Source organism: Lontra canadensis, unplaced genomic scaffold (genome assembly GCF_010015895.1).
Source record: "Lontra canadensis isolate GAN:19392208 unplaced genomic scaffold, GSC_riverotter_1.0 scaffold16, whole genome shotgun sequence".
Taxonomy (NCBI): Eukaryota; Metazoa; Chordata; class Mammalia; order Carnivora; family Mustelidae; genus Lontra; species Lontra canadensis.
In genome coordinates this window covers 3,486,606-3,509,674 of record NW_022631010.1, presented here as the reverse complement: position 1 = coordinate 3,509,674, position 23,069 = coordinate 3,486,606, and the positions used below count along the sequence as shown (strand labels likewise).

The 23,069-nt window shown below is 50.8% G+C and overlaps 1 protein-coding gene across 3 annotated transcripts in view; it reads left to right on the top strand.

Annotated features, from left to right (window-relative positions):
• The window catches only part of TTLL9 (tubulin tyrosine ligase like 9), a 40,068-nt gene that overhangs the window by 5,655 nt on the left and 11,344 nt on the right, over positions 1–23,069 (top strand). For 2 of the 3 annotated variants that reach the window (XR_004382854.1, XM_032858926.1), the window contains exons 3-10: positions 4,182–4,274; positions 6,917–7,028; positions 7,742–7,927; positions 17,388–17,456; positions 18,101–18,175; positions 19,510–19,600; positions 20,956–20,996; positions 21,894–21,981. Coding sequence is in view for 2 of the 3 variants with exons in the window: in XM_032858926.1 (XP_032714817.1) it covers positions 4,182–4,274; positions 6,917–7,028; positions 7,742–7,927; positions 17,388–17,456; positions 18,101–18,175; positions 19,510–19,600; positions 20,956–20,996; positions 21,894–21,981 (755 nt within the window). In the remaining variant the exon portion in view is untranslated. The remainder of the gene's footprint in view (positions 1–4,181; positions 4,275–6,916; positions 7,029–7,741; positions 7,928–17,387; positions 17,457–18,100; positions 18,176–19,509; positions 19,601–20,955; positions 20,997–21,893; positions 21,982–23,069) is intronic. The other variant, XM_032858927.1, reaches the window with a different exon arrangement.

Genomic DNA, 23,069 nt, shown 5'->3' with positions numbered 1-23,069 from the left:
CAGAGGCTTAACCATCTGAGCCACCCAGGCGCCCCTGGGATTAGATTTTAAATACTCCTTACGTAACTACTTTAGAGCAGTGGTTCTTAAAATTTGAGCTCAGTAGGGGAAGGGAAGGAAATCTGAAGGGGGAGGAGTCAGAGAGGGAGACAAACCCTGAAAGACTATGGACCCTGGGGAAACAAACTGTAGGTTTCAGAGGGGAGGTGGGTGGAGGATGGGGTGACGGGGTTGGGCATTAAGGAGGGCATGTCTTGTGAGGAGTACTGGGTGCTACATGCAAATAATGAATCATTGAACACTATATCAAAAACTTATGATGTACTATACAGTGGCTGACAGAACATAATAGAAAAAATTAAGCTCAGGATCTCTCTGCTACTAAAAAATTATTGTGGACTCCTATTAATTTTTGTGTGGTTTATATTTATCAATATCATATTAGCAATTTAAAATCATTAATTGAAATATATTTATTCAGTCATTTAAAAAGCAACCATATATTCCACCTGGTAGCATAAATAATGTATTTTTATGAACTATAACTGTGTTCCCCCTCCCCCAAGTTTACTAAGATGAGTAGTCATTGTTTTTACATTTTTGTGAATTTCTTTAATGTCTGGCACAATAGAAAACATTTGGCTTCCCAGAGCTTCTGGATTCAATCTGTTGTGATACGTTGTTTCGGTTGAACAGGAAGAAAATCCAGCCACACAAAGATATGTAGTTGGAAAAGGGAGGCCTTTATAAACCTCTGAAAGAGGGTTGGAGACCCTAAGGAATACTGGAACCACCCACCAAGAACCGCTGTTCTAGGGAATTACAATCCGCATCCTTAACTCATCAGCATCCTTAACTCATCACTGTCTACCCTGCATCGGTATTACACCACTTTTGGCACAACCTAAGAACCCTAGAACTGCATGCTCTGTTCACTTCCCTCTGGTCCTTGGTGCTGTTATTTTTGTCATGTATTTAAACACTAAAGAAAGTTCTTCAGCCTGAAGGAAAAGTATACCAGATGGAGATTCAGATCAACAAGAAGAATAGTGTGTGGAGACAAAGCGAGAGAGAGACTGATTTTCCAGAGACTGTAAGCCGTTTGCTGTCTAGACTAGTAGTTAGGTTGGGGCTGATCGTTAGAGTTCTCCTAAAGCTGAGTGGAACATGGGCTGGGCTGAAACTTTATTTTATTTATTTATTTTTTAAAAAGATTTTATTTATTTATTTGACAGAGAGAGAGATCGCAGGTAGGCAGAGAGGCAGGCAGAGAGAGAGGGGAAGCAGGCTCCCTGCTTAGCAGAGAGCCTGATGTGGGGCTCCATCCCAGGACCCAGAGATTATGACCTGAGCTGAAGCCAGAGGCTTAACCCACTGAGCCACCCAGGCACCCCAGGACTGAAACTTCAGTTACACTGAATTCACTCCAAGCCCTCCTGTACTGCTGTTTTGAGCTTCTGCCCTGGGAGGGGGTGGACAGCATTTCCCTTTTTGTTTGTTTATTACGGTTTTTTGGTTCACTTTTGGATTCAACTCTGGCAAGGCTGCCTGAATGCACATACCACATCAATGTGCGGGAGTCTGGGTTTTCTCTCTGCTTTACTGTGTTCTCTACTCTTTCTTTCTTTCTTTCTTTCTTTTTATTTTTAAAAAGATTTTATTTATTTATTTGAAAGACAGAGATCACAAGTAGGCAGAGAGGCAGGCAGAGGGAGAGGAAAGGAAGCAGGCTTCCCGCGATGCAGGGCTCCATCCCAGGACCCTGGGATCATGACCTGAGCCAAAGGTAGAGGCTTTAACACCCTCAGCCGCCCAGGCATCCCAACTACTGCTTCTTTTTGTTGCTGTGTTGATCTGGTTTGGTTTGGTTTTGGAAGGGGCCTCTTCCAGATATTGATTTGGTTGACCACCCTACTTACTGTCTAAGCTCAGCTGCTTTCCCCTGGTGCCTGCAAGGTCTCTCCTCCACAGCTGGCTCATACCTCCACTGGCCCGTACTCAGACACCCCTAGACCTAGGAACTTCAGCATCTCTCTGCACCCCCACAAGGAGTTTCTCTCTGGAATCAGTTGGTCATGTTTCCTTTTGTCCATGGCTCTCCACTAGCCCCATAGTCAAGTGTGATATTTATTTTGTACACTTTTTTCCCCTTGTTGTTACTATAGGATTAGACATCTTTCATATCCTTTTATGTTCTAACCTGTAGCAGAAATCCTCTCTTTGGTATTTTAATTTACTTGGTTGTTGGGAAGGTTGAGCATCTTTACACATGCATACTGGTAAGTTTCCTCCTCTCTTGTGATTTGCCTGTTCATATCCCTTAGGCACATTTCTACTGAGTTCTTTGTCTTTTTTTTTTTTTTAAGATTTTATTTATTTATTTGACAGAGACACAGGGAGAGAGGGTACACAAGCAGGGAGAGAGGGAGAGGGAGAGGGAGAAGCAGGCCTCCCTGCTGAGTGGGAAGGCCTATGCAGGACTCGATCTGAGGACCCCGGGGTCATGACCTGAGCCAAAGGCAGATGCTTAACAACTGAGCCACCCAGGCACCCAGAATTCTTTGTCTTTTTCTTAATGACCTGTAGGAACTCTTTTTGTACTTGGTCCTAATGTTTTATGGATTGTAAGCATTGCAAATATTTTGTCTTAATCTATAGCCAGTCCTTTAACTTTATTTGTGGTATATTTTGTTACGGAGTTCTGTTGTAAGTACAGAAAGGTGTATGCGTCATAAGTTTACAGCTCAATGAATTTTCATCAACTTAATATGCAGGAAACAACATCACCAACACCCCAGAATGCCATTCATGCTCTCTTCCAATCATTCCCCCACAGAAGTAGCCATTATCCAGACTTCTAAAGATGTGTTGCATTTTTAAAAAATTAAATATTGACTTTGAGATAATTGTGGATTTGTATGCAGTTGTAAAAAATAGTACAGTGAGATCCCATTGCCCTGTACTTGGTTCCCCCAATGGTAATAAAGAGTGAAACGATATAGTACAGTATCACAACCAGGATACTGACATCTGTAAGGAAAATTCCCACCACTACAAGGATCTCTCATATGACCCTTTTTTTTTTTAAAGAATTTATTTATTAATTTGACAGACAGAGATCACAAGCAGGCAGAGAGGCAGGCAGAGGGGCGGGGGGAAGCAGGCTCCCTGCTGAGCAGAGAGCCCGATGCGGGGCTGGATCCCAGGACCCTGAGATCATGACCTGAGCAGAAGGCAGAGGCTTAAACCACTGAGCCACCCAGGTGCTCCTCTCATATGACCCTTTTATAGTCACACACACTCCCTCCTTCTCCCCCTGCCTGCTACCGCAGTCCCCCCTTCCCCCACAATGTCCTTAATGCTCAGCAACTGCTAATCTGTTCTCCATTTCTTTCTTTCCTTCTTTCTTTCTCTCTTTCTCCCTTCCTTTTTCTTCCTTCCTTTCTTTCTCCCTCCCTCCCTCCCTCCCTCCCTCCCTCCCTCTATTTCTTTCTTTCTTTCTTTCTAGATTTTAGTAATTCATTTTCCAGAGGGAGAGCGAACACAAGCAGGGGGAGTAACAAGCAGAATGAGAAGGAGAAGCAGGATCTCCACTGAGCCAAAGGCAGCCGCTTAACCAACTGAACCACCCAGGCGTCCCTGTTCTCCATTTCAATAATTTTGTCATTTCAAAAAGTTATATAAATGAAATTGTACAGTCTATAATAACGTTTGGGATTGGCCTTTTTCACTTGGCATAATTCCCTAAAGATGCATCCAAGCCGAATATATAAATATTTCACTCTTTTTTATTGCTGACTAGTATTCCACTGCATGGATGGACCACTATTTGTTTAACCATCAAAGGTTAAAGGACATCTGGGGTTGTTACCAGTTTGGGACTACCTTTTTTAGGATATTTATTTATTTATTTATTTGTCCGGAGAGAGAGAGAGCGAGAGCACAAGCACAAGCAGGGAGAGAGGCAGGCAGAGGGAGAAGTAGGATCCTCACTGAGCAAGGAGCCTGATGTGGGACTCGATCCCAGGTCCCGAGATCCTAATCTGAGCCAAAGGTCGATGCTTAACCGACTGAGCCACCCAGGCATCCCCCAGTTTGGGGATATTACTAATGAAGCTGCTATGAACATCCCTGTCCAGGTTTCTGCGTGATCCTGAGCGTTCCATTGGCTTGTCTTTCAGAGAGCAGAGAGCGTCCATCCGATTCAAGACCACTCTCGTGAATACACTCATGGACGTCCTTCGCCACAGGCCAGGCTGGGTGGAAGTAAAGGAGTAAGACACCTCCCTGCCCCCTGCCAACCTTGTCCCTTCTTCTCTTTGCCTCAAGGTCCTTGTCTCCCTCTGTTTTCTCCCAGTTCCCCTGGGTGGCTGCTGGGATTTGTCCCAATTTGGCTGTGATAGGGATCTTTGTATATTTAGCACTCAAAATGTGTTGGACGCCTTACACATACCCTCTGTCTTACTTAAGCCCTACAACCATCCAGCAAGATATGATTATGGTCAGAGGTATTAAGCCAATCATTGAAGGTCACACCTCACAGAAGTGTTAGAGTGAGGTTCACACCCAGGTGTGAACAGCTAGACTGTCCAAAGCCAGTGTCCTGGAGCTCTCCAGAGAATCAAGGAATGTAGTCATGACCAACTAGCTGGCTTGAATCTGCCAATGATGGCAGGTCCACGTCAAAGGCTTCTCTTCCTTGACCACTTACTGGTTCTGTGACCTTGAACAAGTTACTTGACCCCAAGCCTGCATTTCTTCTTCTATGCTGAGCCCTGGGGATACTGAGATGAACAAACACCCATGCCTGGCACATAGTAGATGCTAATCTCACTTAGGGTTAAGGTTTGGATGCATGTAACAGAGACCCAAAGGAAAAGAGTCTTTGACAGACTAGAAGTTTATTTATCTCTCTCACTGAAGTCCAGATGTAGGGAGTTCAGAGATGGTATAAAAATTTGGATATGGGGTGTCTGGGTGGCTTGGTCATTAACTCTCTGCCTTCAACTCTGGTCATGATCCCAGGGTCCTGGGATGGAGCCCCGCATCGGGCGCCCTGCTCAGCAGGAAGCCTGCTTCTCCCTCTCCCTCTGCTGCTCCCCTGCTTGTGTTCCCTCTCTTACTGTGTCTCTCTCTGTCAGATAAATAAATAAAATCTTTTTTAAAAAGAGAGAAAGAAAGAAAGAAAGAAAGAAAGAAAGAAAGAAAGAAAGAAAGAAATGAATTTGGATCCATCCATTTCCATCTTTCCATTCTGCTATCCCTTGGATGAGGCCCTTGTCCTCACAATCTAAGGTGAGCCCTAGCCTTACAGCCAGAGTCCAGAGTCCGAGCCACAGTCCCTCCCAGGAAGGAGGCAAAAAAATGCACGCCCTGCCCTTGAAGGACTCAGCCTAGAAGTCTCTCACACTAGCCAGAACTTAGCTTAGCTGCAAGAGATTCTGGAAAATGCAGTCTTTATTTTGGAGAACGTAGATGACATTTTCCCAGGTAAATGTCGGGAATTCTGTTACTATAGAGAATAGATATGAGGGGTCAGGACAATCAGCTGCCCTGACGTAGTGCACAGTGAATATTGTTGTCTAAAAGCAGTTAAGCCTGTTGGACATTCTTGTGTGTGTTCCATGCATGTTGTCTGACCTTCTGGGAGCTGCTTTTATCATATCCATTTACTGAGAGTGGGAAAGTTGGACATAGAGGAGTAAAAACTGCCATGTTTGAGGTCACTTGGCTTGTGAGGGCTTGGGCTAGGATGGCACCTGGTCAGCCTGCGTGCCGAGTCCAAGGCTCATCTCTATCCTGTTCTCACAGCTTCTCCATGAATGAGGAAACAAGTGAGTGAATGGGGGAATTCAGGATCCCCACTGCCTGGTACTGGAGTCTAGTCTCCTCCACACGGGGCTGTAATTTTTTACTTAGGAAGAAGTTGGGGGCACCTGGGTGGCTCAATGGGTTAAAGCATCTGCTTTCAGCTCGGGTCATGATCCCAGCATCCTGGGATCGAGCCCTACATCGTCGGGCTCTCTGCTCGGCAGGGAGCCTGCTCCCCCCGCCCCCCGCTGCCCACCGCTGCCGGCCTCTCTGCCTACTTGTGATCTCTGTCAAATAAATAAATAAAATCTTAAAAAAAAAAAAAAAGAAGTTGGAAGCCGGCATGGTGGCTTCCCACCCACATAGTTTTCCCACCCACATAGTTTTCAAGCGCTTCCTCTCGGCCCCACAGCTGTGGCATCAGACTGGGGAGACTAGCCTGGTTTCCTGTCCCTCTCTAGTATGGGGGGAAGAAGCAGGTGGGAATTTGGTGTCGGGCAGGCACCTGTAGGAATCCTGGGGCTGGCAGGGCCTCGGTGAGCAGGGTCATCCTCGTCTGAGAGCTCCAGGGACGATTGCTGTCACCTTTTGAGGTTGCTCTGAGGCTTTTTGGGCTGGGAAGGCCTTGCAGATGTTACCTAACTGCGCTGCTTGGTCATGTGGGCTGGGGATGGCGGGCTGGGCCACAGAGATGTTTCCTGGGCCCAGGCAAGGAATGTGACCAGGTGAGGCTGGCTGGTTGTCGTGGGCCATAGGGAGTGGTGGGGACTGTGACCTGGAGGGGGCGTGCCCTGTCTAACTTGGCGGCGGCTCCTCCCTCCAGCTGACAGGTGCCAGGAGGCATCAGGGCACTGTGCCGATGCTCTGCTGATTGGTCAAAGGAAGACAGCAGCCTGGATTTGTGCATGAACATTTCTCTAGTTTTCACTCTGTCCTCATGGAACGCCCTGTGGGCAGCACCGCCCCCACCCTGCCCCCTGCCGAAGACTCCTCAGGGACACACTGCCACTTGCCACTTGCCCCTCACCCAGACCCCCAGCTGTGCTGAGGTCCTCAGGTCATGACCTTTGTTGTATCCTGTGTGTCCCCCCACCCCACCCCACAGTGAAGGGGAGTGGGATTTCTACTGGTGTGACGTCAGCTGGCTCCGGGAGAACTTTGACCACACCTACATGGACGAGCACGTGCGGATCAGTCATTTCCGAAACCACTACGAGGTGAGCTGAGCTGGGGCAGCCGGGAGACCAGGGCGTCCAATTCATGTCACTAGATGTGGCAGTGGGCAGCTGTGGGGGTGCAAGGACCGGCAATGGAAAAGCGGAATGGAATGTGGGGTAGGTTTCAGGTGGGGAGCACGTGCACAGATACACGAAAGCTAAACAGTGTGAGAGAGTGAGGACCTGGTACCTAAACCACAGGCTGCCTTGGCGTGGGGACTGACGTCACAGTCTGGTTGGCATTTCAGCACTGGAGATGGGTGGGGCAGGGGCCAAAGCAGCGGGATTTTGGAGCCGTATGATGACTTCAGGGGAGAGACAAGTTGAGCAACGAGGAGTCCAGAGATGGGAGGGAGGTCCAGGAGGAACCAGACGGCAAAGATGGGACTGGAGGAGAAAACGAAGCCGAGATTTGAAAAGGATAGTGCAGCTTAGCGGTTAGAAACATGAACTTGGGAGTCAGACGGGCCCGGGTCAAATCCTTGCTGTGCCTCTGTTAGCTGGGTGACTCTGGGCAACTGACTTAACCCTTCTGAGCCTTGGTTTTCTGGCCTATAAAATGGGGATCGCTACAGAATTGCAATTACTCTTCCGGTGACTGTTTCTTGTCAGGCCAGAGGTTGCGGGGGCCGGCTGGGATGGTTGGGGCTGGGGGCCGGAGCAGGACGGCGGGCACAAGGACTAACGGCCTGCTCACCCACCCTGCTGCGCAGCTGACCCGAAAGAACTACATGGTCAAGAACCTGAAGCGATTCCGGAAACAGCTGGAGCGTGAGGCCGGAAAGCTGGAGGCAGCCAAGTGCGACTTCTTCCCCAAAACCTTTGAGATGCCATGCGAATACCATCTGTTCGTGGAGGAGTTCCGCAAAAACCCAGGAATCACCTGGATCATGAAGCCTGTGCGTGCGCAGTGCCGGGAGCAGGGGGAGGGGGCGGTGGGAGGGAGGGCTTCCCAGGCACCAGACAGAGCAGGGGTCCCTCATGGGGCATCCCAGGAGAGAGCTCTGCCTGGCAAAATCAGCCTTAGAGGCACCATCTGCCTACCCCCGAGGGCTGACTTCATCTCCTCTTTGCAGTGTGTGGACCCAGGAGCTATGACAGCTAGCACATAGTAGGTGCTCAATGAGTGTTTACTAGATGAACAAGTGATCCTCAGGACACCGGGGCAGGGAATCGTGAGGCTTGCTGGAGCTCAGATCCCCCAGAGAAACCGGTGTGAGGCCATGCCCAGCACTTTCCCTGTGCTGCCCGGGTCCCGGGATGGCCCTTGGGAGGAGCTATTACCTCATTTCGAAGAGGAGGAGAATGAGACCCGTGTATTCAGACATTCCATAAATACTCATGGAGCACCTGCCACATGCCAGACTAAGCGCTGGGGACGCAGCCCTCAGCAAGCTGGAAGTGGGTCTCTGCCTTCCTTGGTGGCAGACAAAACAGAGGACGCCTGCATGCCTCGTGCTGTGTTAAGTGTCAGTAGAGAGGAAACAGTAGGCGGCTCCCCACTGCCTGGCAGGCTTTTCTGAAGGGAGACTAGGCTCTGAGGCCAAACCCCTTGGTTCAAATACTGCCTGGACCCCTTACTAGCTGTGTGACCTCAGGCAGGTCACTTAACTTCTCTGTGCCGCAGTTTCCCCATCTGCAAAGTGAGGCTGCAGTCCCTGGCACATAATGCTGTTGGGTGACTAAGTGAATCACCGCAGGCAGAGCCCACATGAAGTCCTCCATGAGTGACAGCCGCTGCTGCGGTTATTGTTACTGAAAGGATTAGTACTGGCCGTGGCCTGAAGGATGCAGAGGGTCAGATCCCCTGAGAAGGGCAGACACAAGGAAGAGCATTTCAGGAAGAGGGATGAAGGCCTTGCATCCAGAGGTAGCCCTCAAGGGATCCAGAAACTGAGTGGAGGCCACGGATGGCAAGTACCCACCAGCCCCTCAGTCCCTACTCGTGCCAGGGCTGCTTTCTCACCACAAAGCCACCAGAGCCTTGAATGGCATAAGCAAAGCCCCCTACTATTTCCCAGGCTGGGACACAGACCCCAGGAAGGGAGCTGTGCAGAGCAGAGTTGGGGGCAGCCCTTCCTAGTGCAGCTGGGAACGCGGGCCAGTGTTGGCCAGTGTTGCGCAGTCGACAGAGCAGGTGCCGGGAAGGGCAGACGAAATCCGAGGATGCTCCCAGCCAGGTCCCAGGCAGTCATTTACTGGGGCCTCCTGCTCCTGTCCCTGCTGGGGCCTGCTGAGAGCCTAGCATCCCCTTCTTTGCAGCCAGAGTGGAAGGGGTTAGGCAGATGAGAACTGCAGCCCACTGGGCGGTTCCAGCTCCCAGCATTATCCTCCGAGACAAATGGTAGTTTGTGCTAATTGGGACGAGCAGTCGCATATTAAGTTGATGGCTTTCCCAGCCCACGGCCTTTGTTAGAGGCAGACGCAAGATGGCTGTAATTAAGAGGTGGCATCTTGGCGGCAGGCGAGCGTTCTTGCCCCCGCAGAGCTGCGACACCGTGTCAGGGGTGTGGGGTGCGGAGAGTGGGTGCTCTGGGCTCTCTGTCCCTGCTGCTTGTGAGGCAGCTGACCCCAAGCGGGTTCCTCGGCCCCTCTGGGTCTTCATCCTCATCGGCGCTACAGCGGAATTGACGAGTGTACCTGCCTGGCGGGGTTGGGAGAGAATCCAACGAAGGGCTAACACGTTACAAACGTGAGTTATACACGTGATACAAAGGGCTTGGCCCTTAGGTGTCCAGGCATGAACCATTTTTACTGTGATTTCTGAGAGTCCAGGCAACACCCTCTCTCCCCCTGCCGCTGGAAAGCATGAGGTCAGTGCTTCCCAAACCCACCACGCACACACAATCATAGGGCCTCTGGTTCAAGGCAGAACCTGGTAGGGCCCGAAAGTCCGAGTTTCTAACCAGCTCCCAGGTGAGGCCCCTGCAGCTGGTCCCCGGACCACACTTTGAGGACCAAGACTGTAGAGAAGTGATTCTCAAACCTGAGAGCGCATCAGAATTTTCTGGAGAGCTTTTTTTTTTTTTTTAAGATTTTATTTATTTGACAGAGAGATCACAAGTAGGCAGAGAGAGAGGAGGAAGCAGGCTCCCTGCTGAGCAGAGAGCCTCAGGTGGGGCTTGATCCCAGGACCCTGAGATCATGACCTGAGCCAAAGGCAGAGGCTTAACCCACTGAGCCACCCAGGCCGCCCCTCTGGAGAGCTTATTAAAGCCCCTCCTCCATCCCTTAGTGTCTGATTCAGTAGGTCTGGGGGAGGGGGGGGCGGTGGGCTAAGAATTTGCAATTCTAACGGTGTCCCAGATACAGTAGCCAGCGTTCTCCAGAGCAGTGGAGCTGAGAACCACTGGGCTAGGGTATTAGGCGGTGCAAAATCAATCAACAGGTCCTGTTGTGTGGATTCCTTTGGGGTAGGAAAATGTAAAAAAAAAAAAAAAAAAAGGACATTACTCCAAATTTAGAAAACAGAGGGAAAAAAATCCCAAATCCCTCCACTCTTTCCACAAGGCCTGTGTTTGTGAGCCGGGTTGTCCTTGCACACCCACACATAAGAGTTTTCACATAGTTGCCGTGGTGGGGCTGGGGAGGGCAACCACGGGCCTGCCTTCCCCTCTGGCATCTGCTCTGCGCGGTTCCCTAGGGCCTGCTGAGTCTTCTTCTTCCTCTTTAGCAGCAGCAGAGCAGGGGCAATGAGGGGGCGAGTTGGACTCTGAAGGGAATAAGCAGCATTGTCCCCTCCATGTCACCCTCAGGGACCCCTCCTCCCACAGAGCCTGAGCCCCAGTCCATCTCGGAGCTTTGCTATCGCTCTCAGACTGTAAGAACAAGCCCCTGGGTTTGCCAGGTGATGTAGAAATGGCATCGACCCAAACTTCCTTTCCATCTGAACATTCTCCCCTGTACCTCAGGCCCTCTGTGTTGGCAGGAGGTAGACAGGACCCAGAACCTGGGACCACAATTGCTTGTCTAGCCTCCCTCACGTGGCTTGGGGCGGCGGGGGCGGGGGGAGGCAGGTGCTGGCTCTCAGGGCCCAGGCCTATCCATCCGTCCTAGGGCCAGTCCATCAGTCCCTCCGTGTCCGCAGATCTGGTTGAACATTTCACTCAGGGCTGTGAGTGTCCTGGGCAACCACTAAGATGCTCCCAGCTCTGGGGGCCTCTGTCCAAATTGCAGACAGGAAGAGCAGGATTTAACCTTCTGTTTCTCAAGTTTACCCCATCAGAGCTTCTCAAACCTTTTTACTGCAATCGTCTAAGAGTTCGGGGGTGCTTTGGCAGCACATACCAGAAGCCCCAGCTAACGGGAGCTCAAACAAGACGGCAGGGGCTCTTATGAGTCTCTTTGGCATCTGATGAAAATTGTGTTTCACACTGTCACGAAAGAATGTCTTTATTTATTTATTTATTTTTAAGATTTTATTTATTTATTTATTTGACAGACAGAGATTACAAGTAGGCAGAGAGGCAGGCAGAGAGAGAGGAGGAAGCAGGCTCCCTGCTGAGCAGAGAGCCCGATGCGGGGCTCGATCCCAGGACCCTGGGATCAGGACCCGAGCCAAAGGCAGCGGCTTTAACCCACTGAGCCACCCAGGTGCCCCGAAAGAATGTTTTTAAAAGGATAAAGTAATTTGATTATAAAAGGAAGCAACTACATTGAAAACCAGTTATGAAACAGTGAGTGGGTCCCTGAGAAACAGATGCCAGGGCAAGATGGAACATGCCAGGGGGTTAGCCTGTAAGGAGTAGGGGGAGGGAATAGGGGAGCTGGGACGGTTGTCAGGCCCTAGTGCGGGAGAGAGGAAGGAAGAGAAGCATCGAGAGGCCTCGGGAAGGCCTCTGGCCAGAGGAGGTCCTTGTCTCCCCGGAGTGGGCCAGGCTTCTTGTCCCCATGGTCCTCGGTCGGTGACAGGAGCAGCCCCTGCAGGAGAGGCACAGCGCCAGTCGGGCACAGTGCCCATGGCTGGAGTGGTTGCTGGCCGTTGGTCCAGCAGTCAGCACGACGCTCCCATTAGAGACCAGCTAGAGCCTCTCCAGGACCGCCAAGCCAACTATGAAATGTTCTTGATGCCGTAGCAGTTTCATTAACAGCTTAAGAGAGCCTAACAGCAGGTCCGTAGTTAGCCTAATTTCAAAGTCATAATGAGCGTAAAGAATGTTTTGAGATATTGGTAACAACCGTAACATGGTATAAAAATAACTGAGATTTCTTTTGAAAGTGAAGTCACAGGTGTGGCCAATACTACTATAGTCTGTTGTCCACATTCATGATGGAAGGCCATGGGAAAATCTGCTTAGGATGAAAACTGTTCTTCTCATTCCAGTTTACGGATGCCAGGACATTTCCTTTAGTGGTGAAAGGTCGAGTCCAGGAATGACTCAACAGCCTTTGTGGGCAGCCCAACAGCGTCATCTGTCCCCACCCCAGTGGGCTGGCTGCTCCCCTCGGTCTTAGTGCGGCTGCCACACCTTTAGCTTTGTCTCCTCACCCCTCTACCTGCCGCAGGAGTAAAGGAACACCCTGGTCTTGTGTCCCTTTTGAAGAAGACACGAACTTCCCAAAGGTCACTGCGGCAGACTTCCCCTGCACCTGTGGGCCCATGTGTGAATTATCCAAGCAGCGGCAGGGGCGTGGGACCACCGGGAGGGCTCAGACTCCCAGAAGGCAGGACCACTGGGAAGAGCTGATCCAGGTGGGGTTCTGCTTGGGGGAGCCTGGCTGGCTCAGTGGGCAGAACGTGTGATTCTTGATCTCAGGGTCATGAGTTCAAGTCCCACGTTGGGGGTAGCGCTTACATTAAACAAACCAAAAAACAAATGGGGTTCCATTGGCAGAGGAAAAAAAGGGAATTTTTCCTTACTCAGGGTTGCTGAGTAGACCACCAATCACATCTATAACCCCAGTGAATGCCACGTGATGAATGGCCCTCAGGGGCAGGGCAGGAAGCTGGCAGCGGGCTGAGGGTCATGAGTGACCACAGGTGGTGCAAAATCAAAGTATGGGTCATTCGGATAATCCGTTCATATTATTTTCCAATTAATTTATCTCTTTTAGAAAAATAATATATTTTAACTCCCAAATCATCAAGTAAGGTTGCTACTCCCAGGAGTAGGACCATGTCTATTGTGTGATTTTGTGTCCTCCCTGGCCCTTTGCAGGCAGTGCGTGAGCCTCGGGCTTGTGAAGCAGATTTCACTACTTGGGTTTGTCACCTGCTAGTTGGGTAACCTTGAACAGAGTGCTTGGCCTTGTTGCTTGGTTTCCTTGGCTGCAGAATGGGGATAGTATTAATGCCTACATAGAGGATTTTTTGGAAAAGCTTTAACGAAGTTAAGGTGCGGAAATCTTGGTGCCGGGCACGTAGGAAACAGCCACAGTTGTTATAAACCATTCCCCCAACGTTAGTGCTCAGGTTCGATGGCTGCACCCCAGAACTCAGTGGCTCGAAATGAAAGTCATGTCTTATTTAGCTCCTGAGCCTCCACTTTGGGGAGCGCTTGACAGGGAAGGCTCCTGGCTGCTCCAACGTGTGCTGGGATGGCTCCCTGGAGGGCTGAAGGATTCGCTTCCAAGCTGGCTCACTCCCTCGGCTGGCAAGTCGGTGCGGGCTGCTGGCTGGGAGCTCAGCCAGGGTGGAGGGCGGGAAGACTCAGTTGCCCTCCGTGTGGGCCTCTCCATGTGACCTGAGCTTCCTCCCAGCGTGGTGGCTAGCTTCCAAGGGCAACCATCCCCCAGGAGAAAGCTATATTGCCTTGATGTCCCAGCCTTGGAATCCACACAACGTCACTCCTGCCATATGCGCTCAGTAGAGACAGACCTAAACGCTCTCCCAGATTCAAGGGGAGGGCACATCGACTTCACCTCTTGTCAGAGGGTGGGGGTAGCAAGGTTCTGGAAAAACATATGGGGCTGGAAATATTTTTGGGACTGTTTTTGCAAACTACAATCTGCTGGAGCTAGATAGTAGGTGATTTCCAGTCTTAACAACCTTGATATATGACCAAGCAGGAAGTTTATTTCCCTGTTGGGGATGGTTCCCTTAGGAAGGCAGCTCCTGGAACAGGCATGTTTGCTAACATACTGACAATGCTTTAAACAATAAAAGCATTTTATTACTTCATCTAACAAGAAAGCCAGAGGTAGGAAGTCCAGGATTAGGGAGGGGCTCAATGATGCCATTCAAAGCCCAGGCTCCTTATCTTTCTTACTTGTCTGATCACTCTGCAGCCTCTGCGTATTGGCTTTCTGCCATCAGACGTGTCACCGTGTCACACCACGTGTGACAGCCGTAAGCCTCACCACCTCAGACTACACCATTCAAAGAAAGAAGGAAAAGAGCCAGGCATCTCTTTGTCTCCCCCTCACTCCCTCCCTCTCTCCTCTTCCTCCTCCTTGACGCTGATCTTTTAAAGGAAGGGTTATATTTTTTTATATTTTTAAGGATATCTTTAAGGAAGAAAGTCATTCTTAGAAGCCCCAAAGCCCCAAGCAGGTATCTCTGTAGGTCTCATTGGCCAGAACCAGTCACGGGGTTCCCGACAGCTGCAAGGGAGGCCGACAGAACAGGTGTGTGGTCTCTCCGGCCTCCGTGTGAGAGGTGGGCTCTGCTGGCCAGAGAGAAGGAAGGGAATGACTGTAGGGAAGGGAGCCCATGAAGGTTGGGGAGTGGGGGGCTCCTAGATCAAAAGGCAGGAGACTTAACAAAACTTCTCCCCTGAAGTTCAGCAAAAAATATGCGTGAGTTATGGGGGCACAGCTTGGTAAATTTTCACAAGTTGCGCACACGAGCTCTGAGGCCATAGACCGAGCAAAGCCGCCAGCCCCTCAGCAGCTCCTCCGAGACCCTCTCCCCCTCACTACCCCTCCAGGCCCCAACAGCATAGATGCCTTTGTACTTTATATCCTGGGAAACATGAGGTATATCTGGTCTCTCCATCAACGTTGTGTTCACACCTTTCATCTCGACTGACGTGGGTGATTGCACGCTGCTTGTCATCATTGCTGTGTCCTGTTCCGCCGCGTGACTCTTTATCTACCTGGGAGTTTCAAGATTGGAGCTGCTGGAACTCGTGCTACCGTGGACATTCCTGCGCGTGCCCGTGGGTGCCCGGGTGCACGCGTTCCTGCCGTGCAGGGGCCTAGCAGAGGACCTTCCGGGCCGGAGCAGGGGCCCGGGTTCAGCTTTCGTGGATGCTGTCCGGTTTCCAATGATGTGCACTCTCCCACCAGCAGCTGTGAGGGCCGGTCTCCCCACAGCCTCACTGACCCTGGCTATTGTTTGTTTTTCATGTTTTAATCTTTAAAAAAAATACTTTATGTATTCATTTTAGAGAGAGAGAGATCGGGGAGGGGCAGAGAGAGGGAGAAAGAATCTGAAGCAGATTCCACACTGAGCGCAGAGCCCGGCATGAGGCTGGATCTCACCACCGCGAGATGGTGGCCTGACCGAGATGAAGAGTCAGTTGCTCACCTGACTGAGCCACCCAGGCACCCCGCTGTTTGTTTTTAATTTAATTTTATTTTTTTGAGTTTCCTTATGGTTTTTAAAATTTTTTTAAAAGATTTTAATTTATTTATTTGACAGACAGAGATCACAACTAGGCAGAGAGGCAGGCAGAGAGAGAGGGGGAAGCAGCTCCCTGCTGAGCAGAGAACCCGATGTGGGGCTCCATCCCAGGACCCTGAGATCATGACCTGAGCCGAAGGCAGAGGCTTAATGCACTGAGCCACCCAGGTGCCCTCAATATAATTTTTTTTTATTATGTTAGTCACCATACAGTACATCATCAGTTTTTGACGTCATGTTCCATGGTTCATTGTTTGGGTGTAACACCCAGTGCTCTGTGCTATCCATGCCCTCCTTCATACCCATCACCGGGCTCACCCGTCCCCCCACCTCCCTCCCCTCTAAAACCCTCAGTTTGTTTCTTAGAGTCCACAGTATCTCATAGTTCGTCTCCTCCTCTGATTTCCCCCGCTTCATTTCCCCCTTCCTTCTCCTAATGTCCTCCATGCTATTCCTTATGTTCCACAAATAATTGTCTTTCTCTGTTTGACTCAAGGAACATGGAGTGGTATCTTCTTGGGATTTTCATGTGCATTTCCATGAGACTAATGAAGTTGAGTGAGTTTTCTTTGTTTACACTGGGTGAGCTTCTTCTGCGAAGTGAATTTAAGCCTTTCGCAGGGCCATGAGCTGTTGGAAGCCCTTATGCGCACTGAGAAGGGGCTTTCCAAAATAGCGGTGCCCAGGAAGCGTCACCTCAGCCACTAGCGGTCCTCCATAGCCTGTGGGCACCCTGACTTCTGGGTGTCCACAACTTGGAATCAGGCACGCAGCGCTGCCAGCATAGCGGGGCTGGGTTTCGGCTCCCACTGCTCCCAGGACTGGGAGCCCTTCATGCAGTGGGCAACCTGGACAGCTGTACCCGACCATTCCACCTGCCCCTACATTGTACAGAGAACCTCACACTGGCCACCTGGGCCGTGCTCAGAGGAGAACAGAGGGAAAAGAGAGTTTGCATTGTCTGGGTGCAACGACTCGGGGGGACCTGCTCGTAGCTACAGAAGATCAAAGGGCTGTTCTGGGGCCCAGGGATCAGATTTGTTTTGGGAGGCCCTACAGGCCAGAGCCAGGCTGGCAAATCTGAGCTCAACAGAGGTTAGGCTATGAAAGCTCCGTGAGGTCTAGGTCACTGTGAGTGCATCATGCCCAGCACATAGTAGTCATCTCGTATTTGCCTTTGGGATGACTGCTGAATAGTGCTGTCCTGCAACAGATGGGCTGCGGCAGGAGGTGGGGGTGGGTAGTGAGCTCCCCGGCACTGTGGTCAGGCAAGGCCAAGCAGGTGACCATCATAGAGGGATTTCACGGAGGGAGTAATGCCTTTGGCGCTGACTGCTCTGCATGATATGAAAGATGTTTCCAGCCCCTAGACTCTGTGAAGCTTATAAATTACCCATGCAGTAAAGGCAGACTGATCAGTATTAGTTGAAGCAAAACCTAATTAGGAAGGCAAATTGATTTCCAAAAAAAGAATTGGAGGATATGTTCCCAAGACTGTTAGAAATGGTTTTTTAATTGTTGGCTCTTTTGTATTATTCATGCCACTGTATGCCTTTGTGAGCGAAGTGGGCCTCTGTCTCCTCCCCACTTCCTCTCCCTCTTGCCAGGCTTAGAGCCTTCTCTGTGGCCAGGCTGCATGGCGCTGGGCTGGGCCATTCCTCTGGGGAGAGCTGGAAGCCCATGGGAAAGGCAGAGAGGAAGAAATGGTGGGGAGATGCCCCAGGCACTCCGGCCAACAAGGAGCCACACGGAGCTGAGAGCCTCCCTCTCTGTCCTCCCCCCTCCCACCCCAGGTAGCCCGCTCGCAGGGGAAGGGCATCTTCCTCTTCCGGAGGCTGAAGGACATCATGGACTGGAGGAAGGTGAGCTTACCTCTCCCCCTTGCACTTGAAACCTCCCTCTGCCCTTGCTGCAATGAGGGGGCCCCCCTTTCCTTCCTTCAAGGCTTGGAGGGCTGACAGGGAGGCTCTGGAGCAGACCCCTGGGAAGGGGGTCTCCGAAGCCAGATTGCCTGGGTTTAAATCTTGATTTTGCCCCTTAACAGCTGTGTGACCTTGGGTAAGATACTTCACCTGTCTGTGCCCAGGGAAATAGGAGATAGTAGTAATAGGACCTGCTGAGGACACAATGAGTTAATATGACTAAAACCTGAGAACATGGCCTCTGTACCCAGGCCTCCTGCTCCCCTGGCCGGGGAGAGTTTGGCCAACTCTTCCTGCAGATCCTAGGCTGAGCCTGAGGTAGCTCCCTCCCTCCCCACCACGCCATCCCTACCCCAGATGTGGTGTTAGCAGAAATCCTGGGTCCAGTGCTGTCTCAGCCACTTGGCAGCTCTGTGGTCTTGGGAAAATTGCTGAGCCCCTCTGAACCTTGGAGAGGCTAATAGTGCAGAGCGAGGGAGAAGGGCAGGATGACCTCCTACACAACCAGCACCTGCCGCATGAGCTGGTACTCAGTGAATTTCCCCTTCCCCTGCGTCTCCCGATTCCTCCCATGAAACCGGCAGGGTACCGCAGGAAAGAAGCTCACTAGCTTAGAAGCCCCGCCAGCCCGCAGCACTGTCAATCCTTCTGGAAGCCATGTGAGTACAGGTAGGGGGTGGTCCCGCGCCCAGGAAGGGAAGGCCCGGTTACCTTGGGGTGGGGGTGACGGTAAGTGTAGGAAATTCTGCCCTGGGGGCCAGGAACCCTGACTTCCAGGGGCTCCCTGCCAGTGGGCTGTCGTGTGACCTCACCAAGTGTGTGACACTTGCTTTCGGGCCTCAGTTTCCTCACAAGGTTACTGTGAAGGGGAGCAGTGGGTGAGAAAGGGCTTTGCAGACGTTAAGGTGCCACGCAACGGGGAGAGAAGGCGTTGCTGTCTTCCTGAGCTGGGCTGGCAGGGAGAGAACTTGTAGGGAGAGAAGGGACAGGAATGTCCTTGGGCATCTGTGTGGTTCGACAGGCAGTGCTGACCCATGGAACCTTCTACAGAGCGGGGGAAGGGGGTGTGTCTGTGCTTTCCCCAGCATGGAGACCACTAGCCATGGTGCTGACATTGAGCGCATGAAAAGCTGGTGCCGCTTGAGGGCTGGATTTTTTTTTTTTTAAGTTTTTATTTATTTATTTGACAGAGAGATCACAAGTAGGCAGAGTGGGGTGGGAAGCAGGCTCCCCGCTAAGCAGAGAGCCTGACTTGGGGCTTGATTCCAGGACCCTGAGATCATGACCTGAGCTGAAGGCAGCGGCCCAATCCATTGAGCCACCCAGGAGCCCGAGGGCTGGATTTTAAACTTCTTTCCCTTTCTTTCTTTTATATACGTAAAATTTACCATTTGGACTACTTTTCAGTGTAAAATTTAGTGGCATAAATTATATTAACATTGTTGTGCAACTGTCATCACCGTTCATCTCTAGAACGCTTTCATCTACTTTCAGAACTCTGTCCTCAAGAAGCACTAACTCCCTATTTCTCCTCCCCACCCTGGCCCCTGGCAGCGACCCTTCTACTAGGGTGGGGACCTCCTCTAGGGAGGTCCTAGAGGGACCTCCTCTAAGGGACCTCCTCTAAGGGGACTCAAACAGCATTTGTCCTTTGTGTCTGGCTTATTTCACTTAACATAATGTCCTCAAGGTTCATCCATGTGGGAGTACTTAATTTCACTTACTTTTAATCTTTTAAATAGAAATGGATGGCACAGGTCTGGAGGTTAAATGCCAAGGCTCTGGGCCCAGCCTACTGGTCTACCACTGCACGGCTGTGTGACCTTGAGCAAGTCAGTTCCCCCGCTGTTCTTCAGATTTTCATTTATAAACCGGGGATAGCATGAGTACTTCTCTGATAGGGATTGATATGCCCCGAGGAGAGTACCTAACAGAAAGCCTCCTACACAGGGAATGTTCCATAAATGTTAATAATAGTTATTATCACAACTAGGACGCAAGAAGTTCTGATGACCAAAAGGATGAGATCCCTGTGGAGAACTATGTGGCTCAGCGCTATATCGAAAACCCCTACCTGATAGGAGGTGAGATGGCAGCCTCTGCCCAGAACAGCGTCGGAGCTGCGTGGCCGCTCTCGCCTCTCCAGGCAACATCTTCCCCTCCCTCCTCCGGTGACCCCATCCTTTTTCATGGCTTTAAACACCCTCCCAGATGCCAGAGATGCCAGCTTTCTGTCTCTAGCTGAGACATCACCCTGACACCCTAGATCCTGATGTCCCACAGCCTGTGGCATGCCCCCGTGGGCACCTCCCAGCAACTCAACACAACAGCGAGCCTGAAATCCAACCTCACCCTCACCCTGCTATGCAACTCATTTCCCAGTGTCCCCAATGTCCCCAGCCCCTCCAGCCCTGGTTGCAAAGCCAGAAGTCGGAGACCATTCTGGGTATGTTGGTCTCTTCTTCTCCCCACTCTGACCTCCATCAGGCTCACAGACAGCTCTTGAATCCGTCTGACCACCTCCATCCTGGTTCTGGCCACTGTTCCCTCCTGTCCTCACTGGTACCCACTGCTGCTCTGGTTCCCTGTGCTACACACCAACACAGTAACAGGGGGACAAGGCTCCCTTCAGGGGCTTCCCATGGTTGGCAAAACAAAATCCAGAAACTGCACACGAACTCCTCCAAGACTGGCCCCTGCTGACCTCGCTGGCTCTGCCCCCTCTGGGCCTTCTGCCCCAGGGCCCACAGTCCACCCATCTGGGCTAGGAGGGCACCTCTCTTCCTCTAGGTCACCACTTCTCCATGAAGCCTCCTTGATCCCATCTCTTCACCATTTCCCCAGCATTTCTTAAGATTTTGTTTATTTATTTGATGGGACACCTGGGTGGCATGGGTAGTGATCCTGGGGTCCCAGGATAGAGTCCCGCATTGGGCTCCTTGTTCAGCGGGGAGCCTGCTTCTACCTCTCCCTCTGCCTGCCACTCTCCCTGCTTGTCTTCTCTCTCTCTGACAAATAAGTGGATAAAATCTTAAAAAAAAAAAAAGAAAAGAAAAAGAAAAAAGAGATCTTTTTGGCTTTTTTACAAAAACAAGTATTTTATTTATTTATTTGAGAGAGATAGAGATAGTGAGAGACAGCATGAGCTGGGAGGGGTATCGGGGAGGTGCAGAGGGAGAGAGGGAAGCGGGGTCCTAGCTTAGGAGGTCTGAGGCTGGGCTCCATCCCAAGACCCCAAGATTGTGACCTGTGCCAAAGGCAGAGGCCTAACAGAGCCACTCAGGCATCTGGCCTTTCCCCGCCAGTCACCCTCTCCTTGTACCTTGTGTGCCTTTATTGGCGTTCACCTCTGTCTGTCCATCATTATAACCTGCAAACCTAGCACGCTGCTGGGTACACAGTTGATATTTGTTGCATAAATTCTTTCCTTGCCTCACAGGCCGCAAGTTTGACCTACGTGTCTATGTACTGGTGATGTCGGTGAGTAGCTAAGAGGGTCCCCTCCTCCAGCCACAGGTAAGGAACAGCTGGACTGGGAGACAGGAGTCAGAAGCCATTCTGGGGGGCACTTATGTGAGCTTGTCTGATTTTGCCTGCCTGGGAGAGCCCAGGAGGCTTCTGAAGATAAGGGGGAGGATAGGTAAACAGATCCCACTTTGCCATCCCAGGGTCTGGATTTGCCCTCTAACTGTTCTTTATTCACTCAACCATCCATGGTCACCACAGCTAACTTTTACTGAGCACCTACTAAGTACCACGCGCCGGTATTTGGCAGAGTTTATTTCATTCAATCCTCCTAATGACCAGAGAGGTCGGCTCTATTATTATCTTCATTTTACAAATGAAGAAACAGATACAGAGGGGTTGAGTGACTTGCCCAAGGTCACACTGGTGGTTGACAGAGTTGGGGTTCGATTCCAGGCAGCCTAGCCCTGGAGCCTGCTCTCAAAGGAGGAGTTGCTATGCTCCCTCCCCCCACCCACTCATTCAACAGCATTCAGACCTTCATGGTATGCCAGTGTATGCAGGCGTAGGACATAGGGCTGTGGGAGGCAGGCCCAGCCCTGCTGCTCCTGAAGCTTACCGTCTGGTGGGGAATAGGGACACACCCTGAGCTGGGGTATTGCTTGCTGTGATGGAGCAGAGACGAGACCTTCATTCTGTTCCCTTCTACATCTTCTTCTTACTCCCAGCACCAGGGAGGGAGGGGATAGAATCAGAGGAGGCTGACTTTGGAGCAGATTCTTAAGGAGTGATGCGGGAAGGGAGGAAGGGAACTCCAGGTCGGGGAAACAGCAGGTGCAAAAGCTCAGAGGAGCAAAAGAGCTCCTATTCACTCCCTCCTCTGCTTGTCCCTCCTTTCCCTCCTGGATGCAGTACATCCCGCTTCGGGCCTGGCTGTACCGGGATGGCTTTGCCCGATTCTCCAACACCCGCTTCACCCTGAGCAGCATTGACGACCAATGTATCCTGGGATCGCTGTCTACCCATCCCCCCTGCACCCTGCCACTTTCCCATCCCCCAGCCGCTCAGGGAGAATTTATTCATTCCACAGAACCCCAAGCTGTGGTCTGGCCACAGCAGATAGGGCCTCGTCTCTTCCTCTGGGCCCTGACAGTCTTGTGGGGGTGGGGGAGCCCCTAGTGATCCCAGAAGAGCGGCCCTGATCCGCTCAGAGCATCTCTCCCCAAACTGCTCTGCTTGACCATCGTTTGGGTGGTGTGCCGGCCATGTGCACTGGTTCATAGTCCTTGGATGGGGGGAGTCTGAGCCCTTTTGGAGAAAGTTTGCAGCCTTTCAGGTGCTTTAGTCATTGACTCACGTGTTCACTCAAACATGATGCCCTTTTCACCCATTGCACTGGCAGAGGCTGAAAATTTGGTAATACGCTATGCTGGCGAGGCTGGGGGAACACACGTGTTGCTCTTGGAGTAGAAATCTGGAGTAGACAATCTGACGAATGTCTATCAAAAGGCAGAAACACCGGTGCTCTGACCTAGCAGTTTCCTTTGGGGAATTTACACTCCACGTATACTCAGTATAGGAAGAGAGAGGTTGAATGGTTATGCACTATATAGTCTTGTTTGTGAGAGCAAAACAAACAAAAACAAAACAAAACAAAACAAAAACAATAGGAAGTAAAATGAATATCTCATTTACACGGTGGGATATTACGCGGCTGTTACAAAGGCATGGGGGGTTGTGCTTTATGAAATATGAAATAATCTCGGTGGTGTGCTGTCAACTGGAAAAAAACAAAGTATAGAACTCAAAAGTATGCTTCCATTCATGTGACAGATCATATCTGTGTGTGTGTATCTGTGGGCAGATCTCTGGAATGAAGTACAAGAAATTGAAAACAGAAGTTGCCTTTGGGAGGGGACGTGGGCAGGTGGAGACAGGTGTGGAGAAGGAGATAGGTCCTCACACACATTTTGGAGCCTTTTGAGTTTTGAAGCATAAAAGTGTATTATTAGAATATTAGAATATTGATATTAAAAATAATGTTTCTAAGATTTTTAGACGTAGGCATCAGAAGAAAAGAGGTTGACA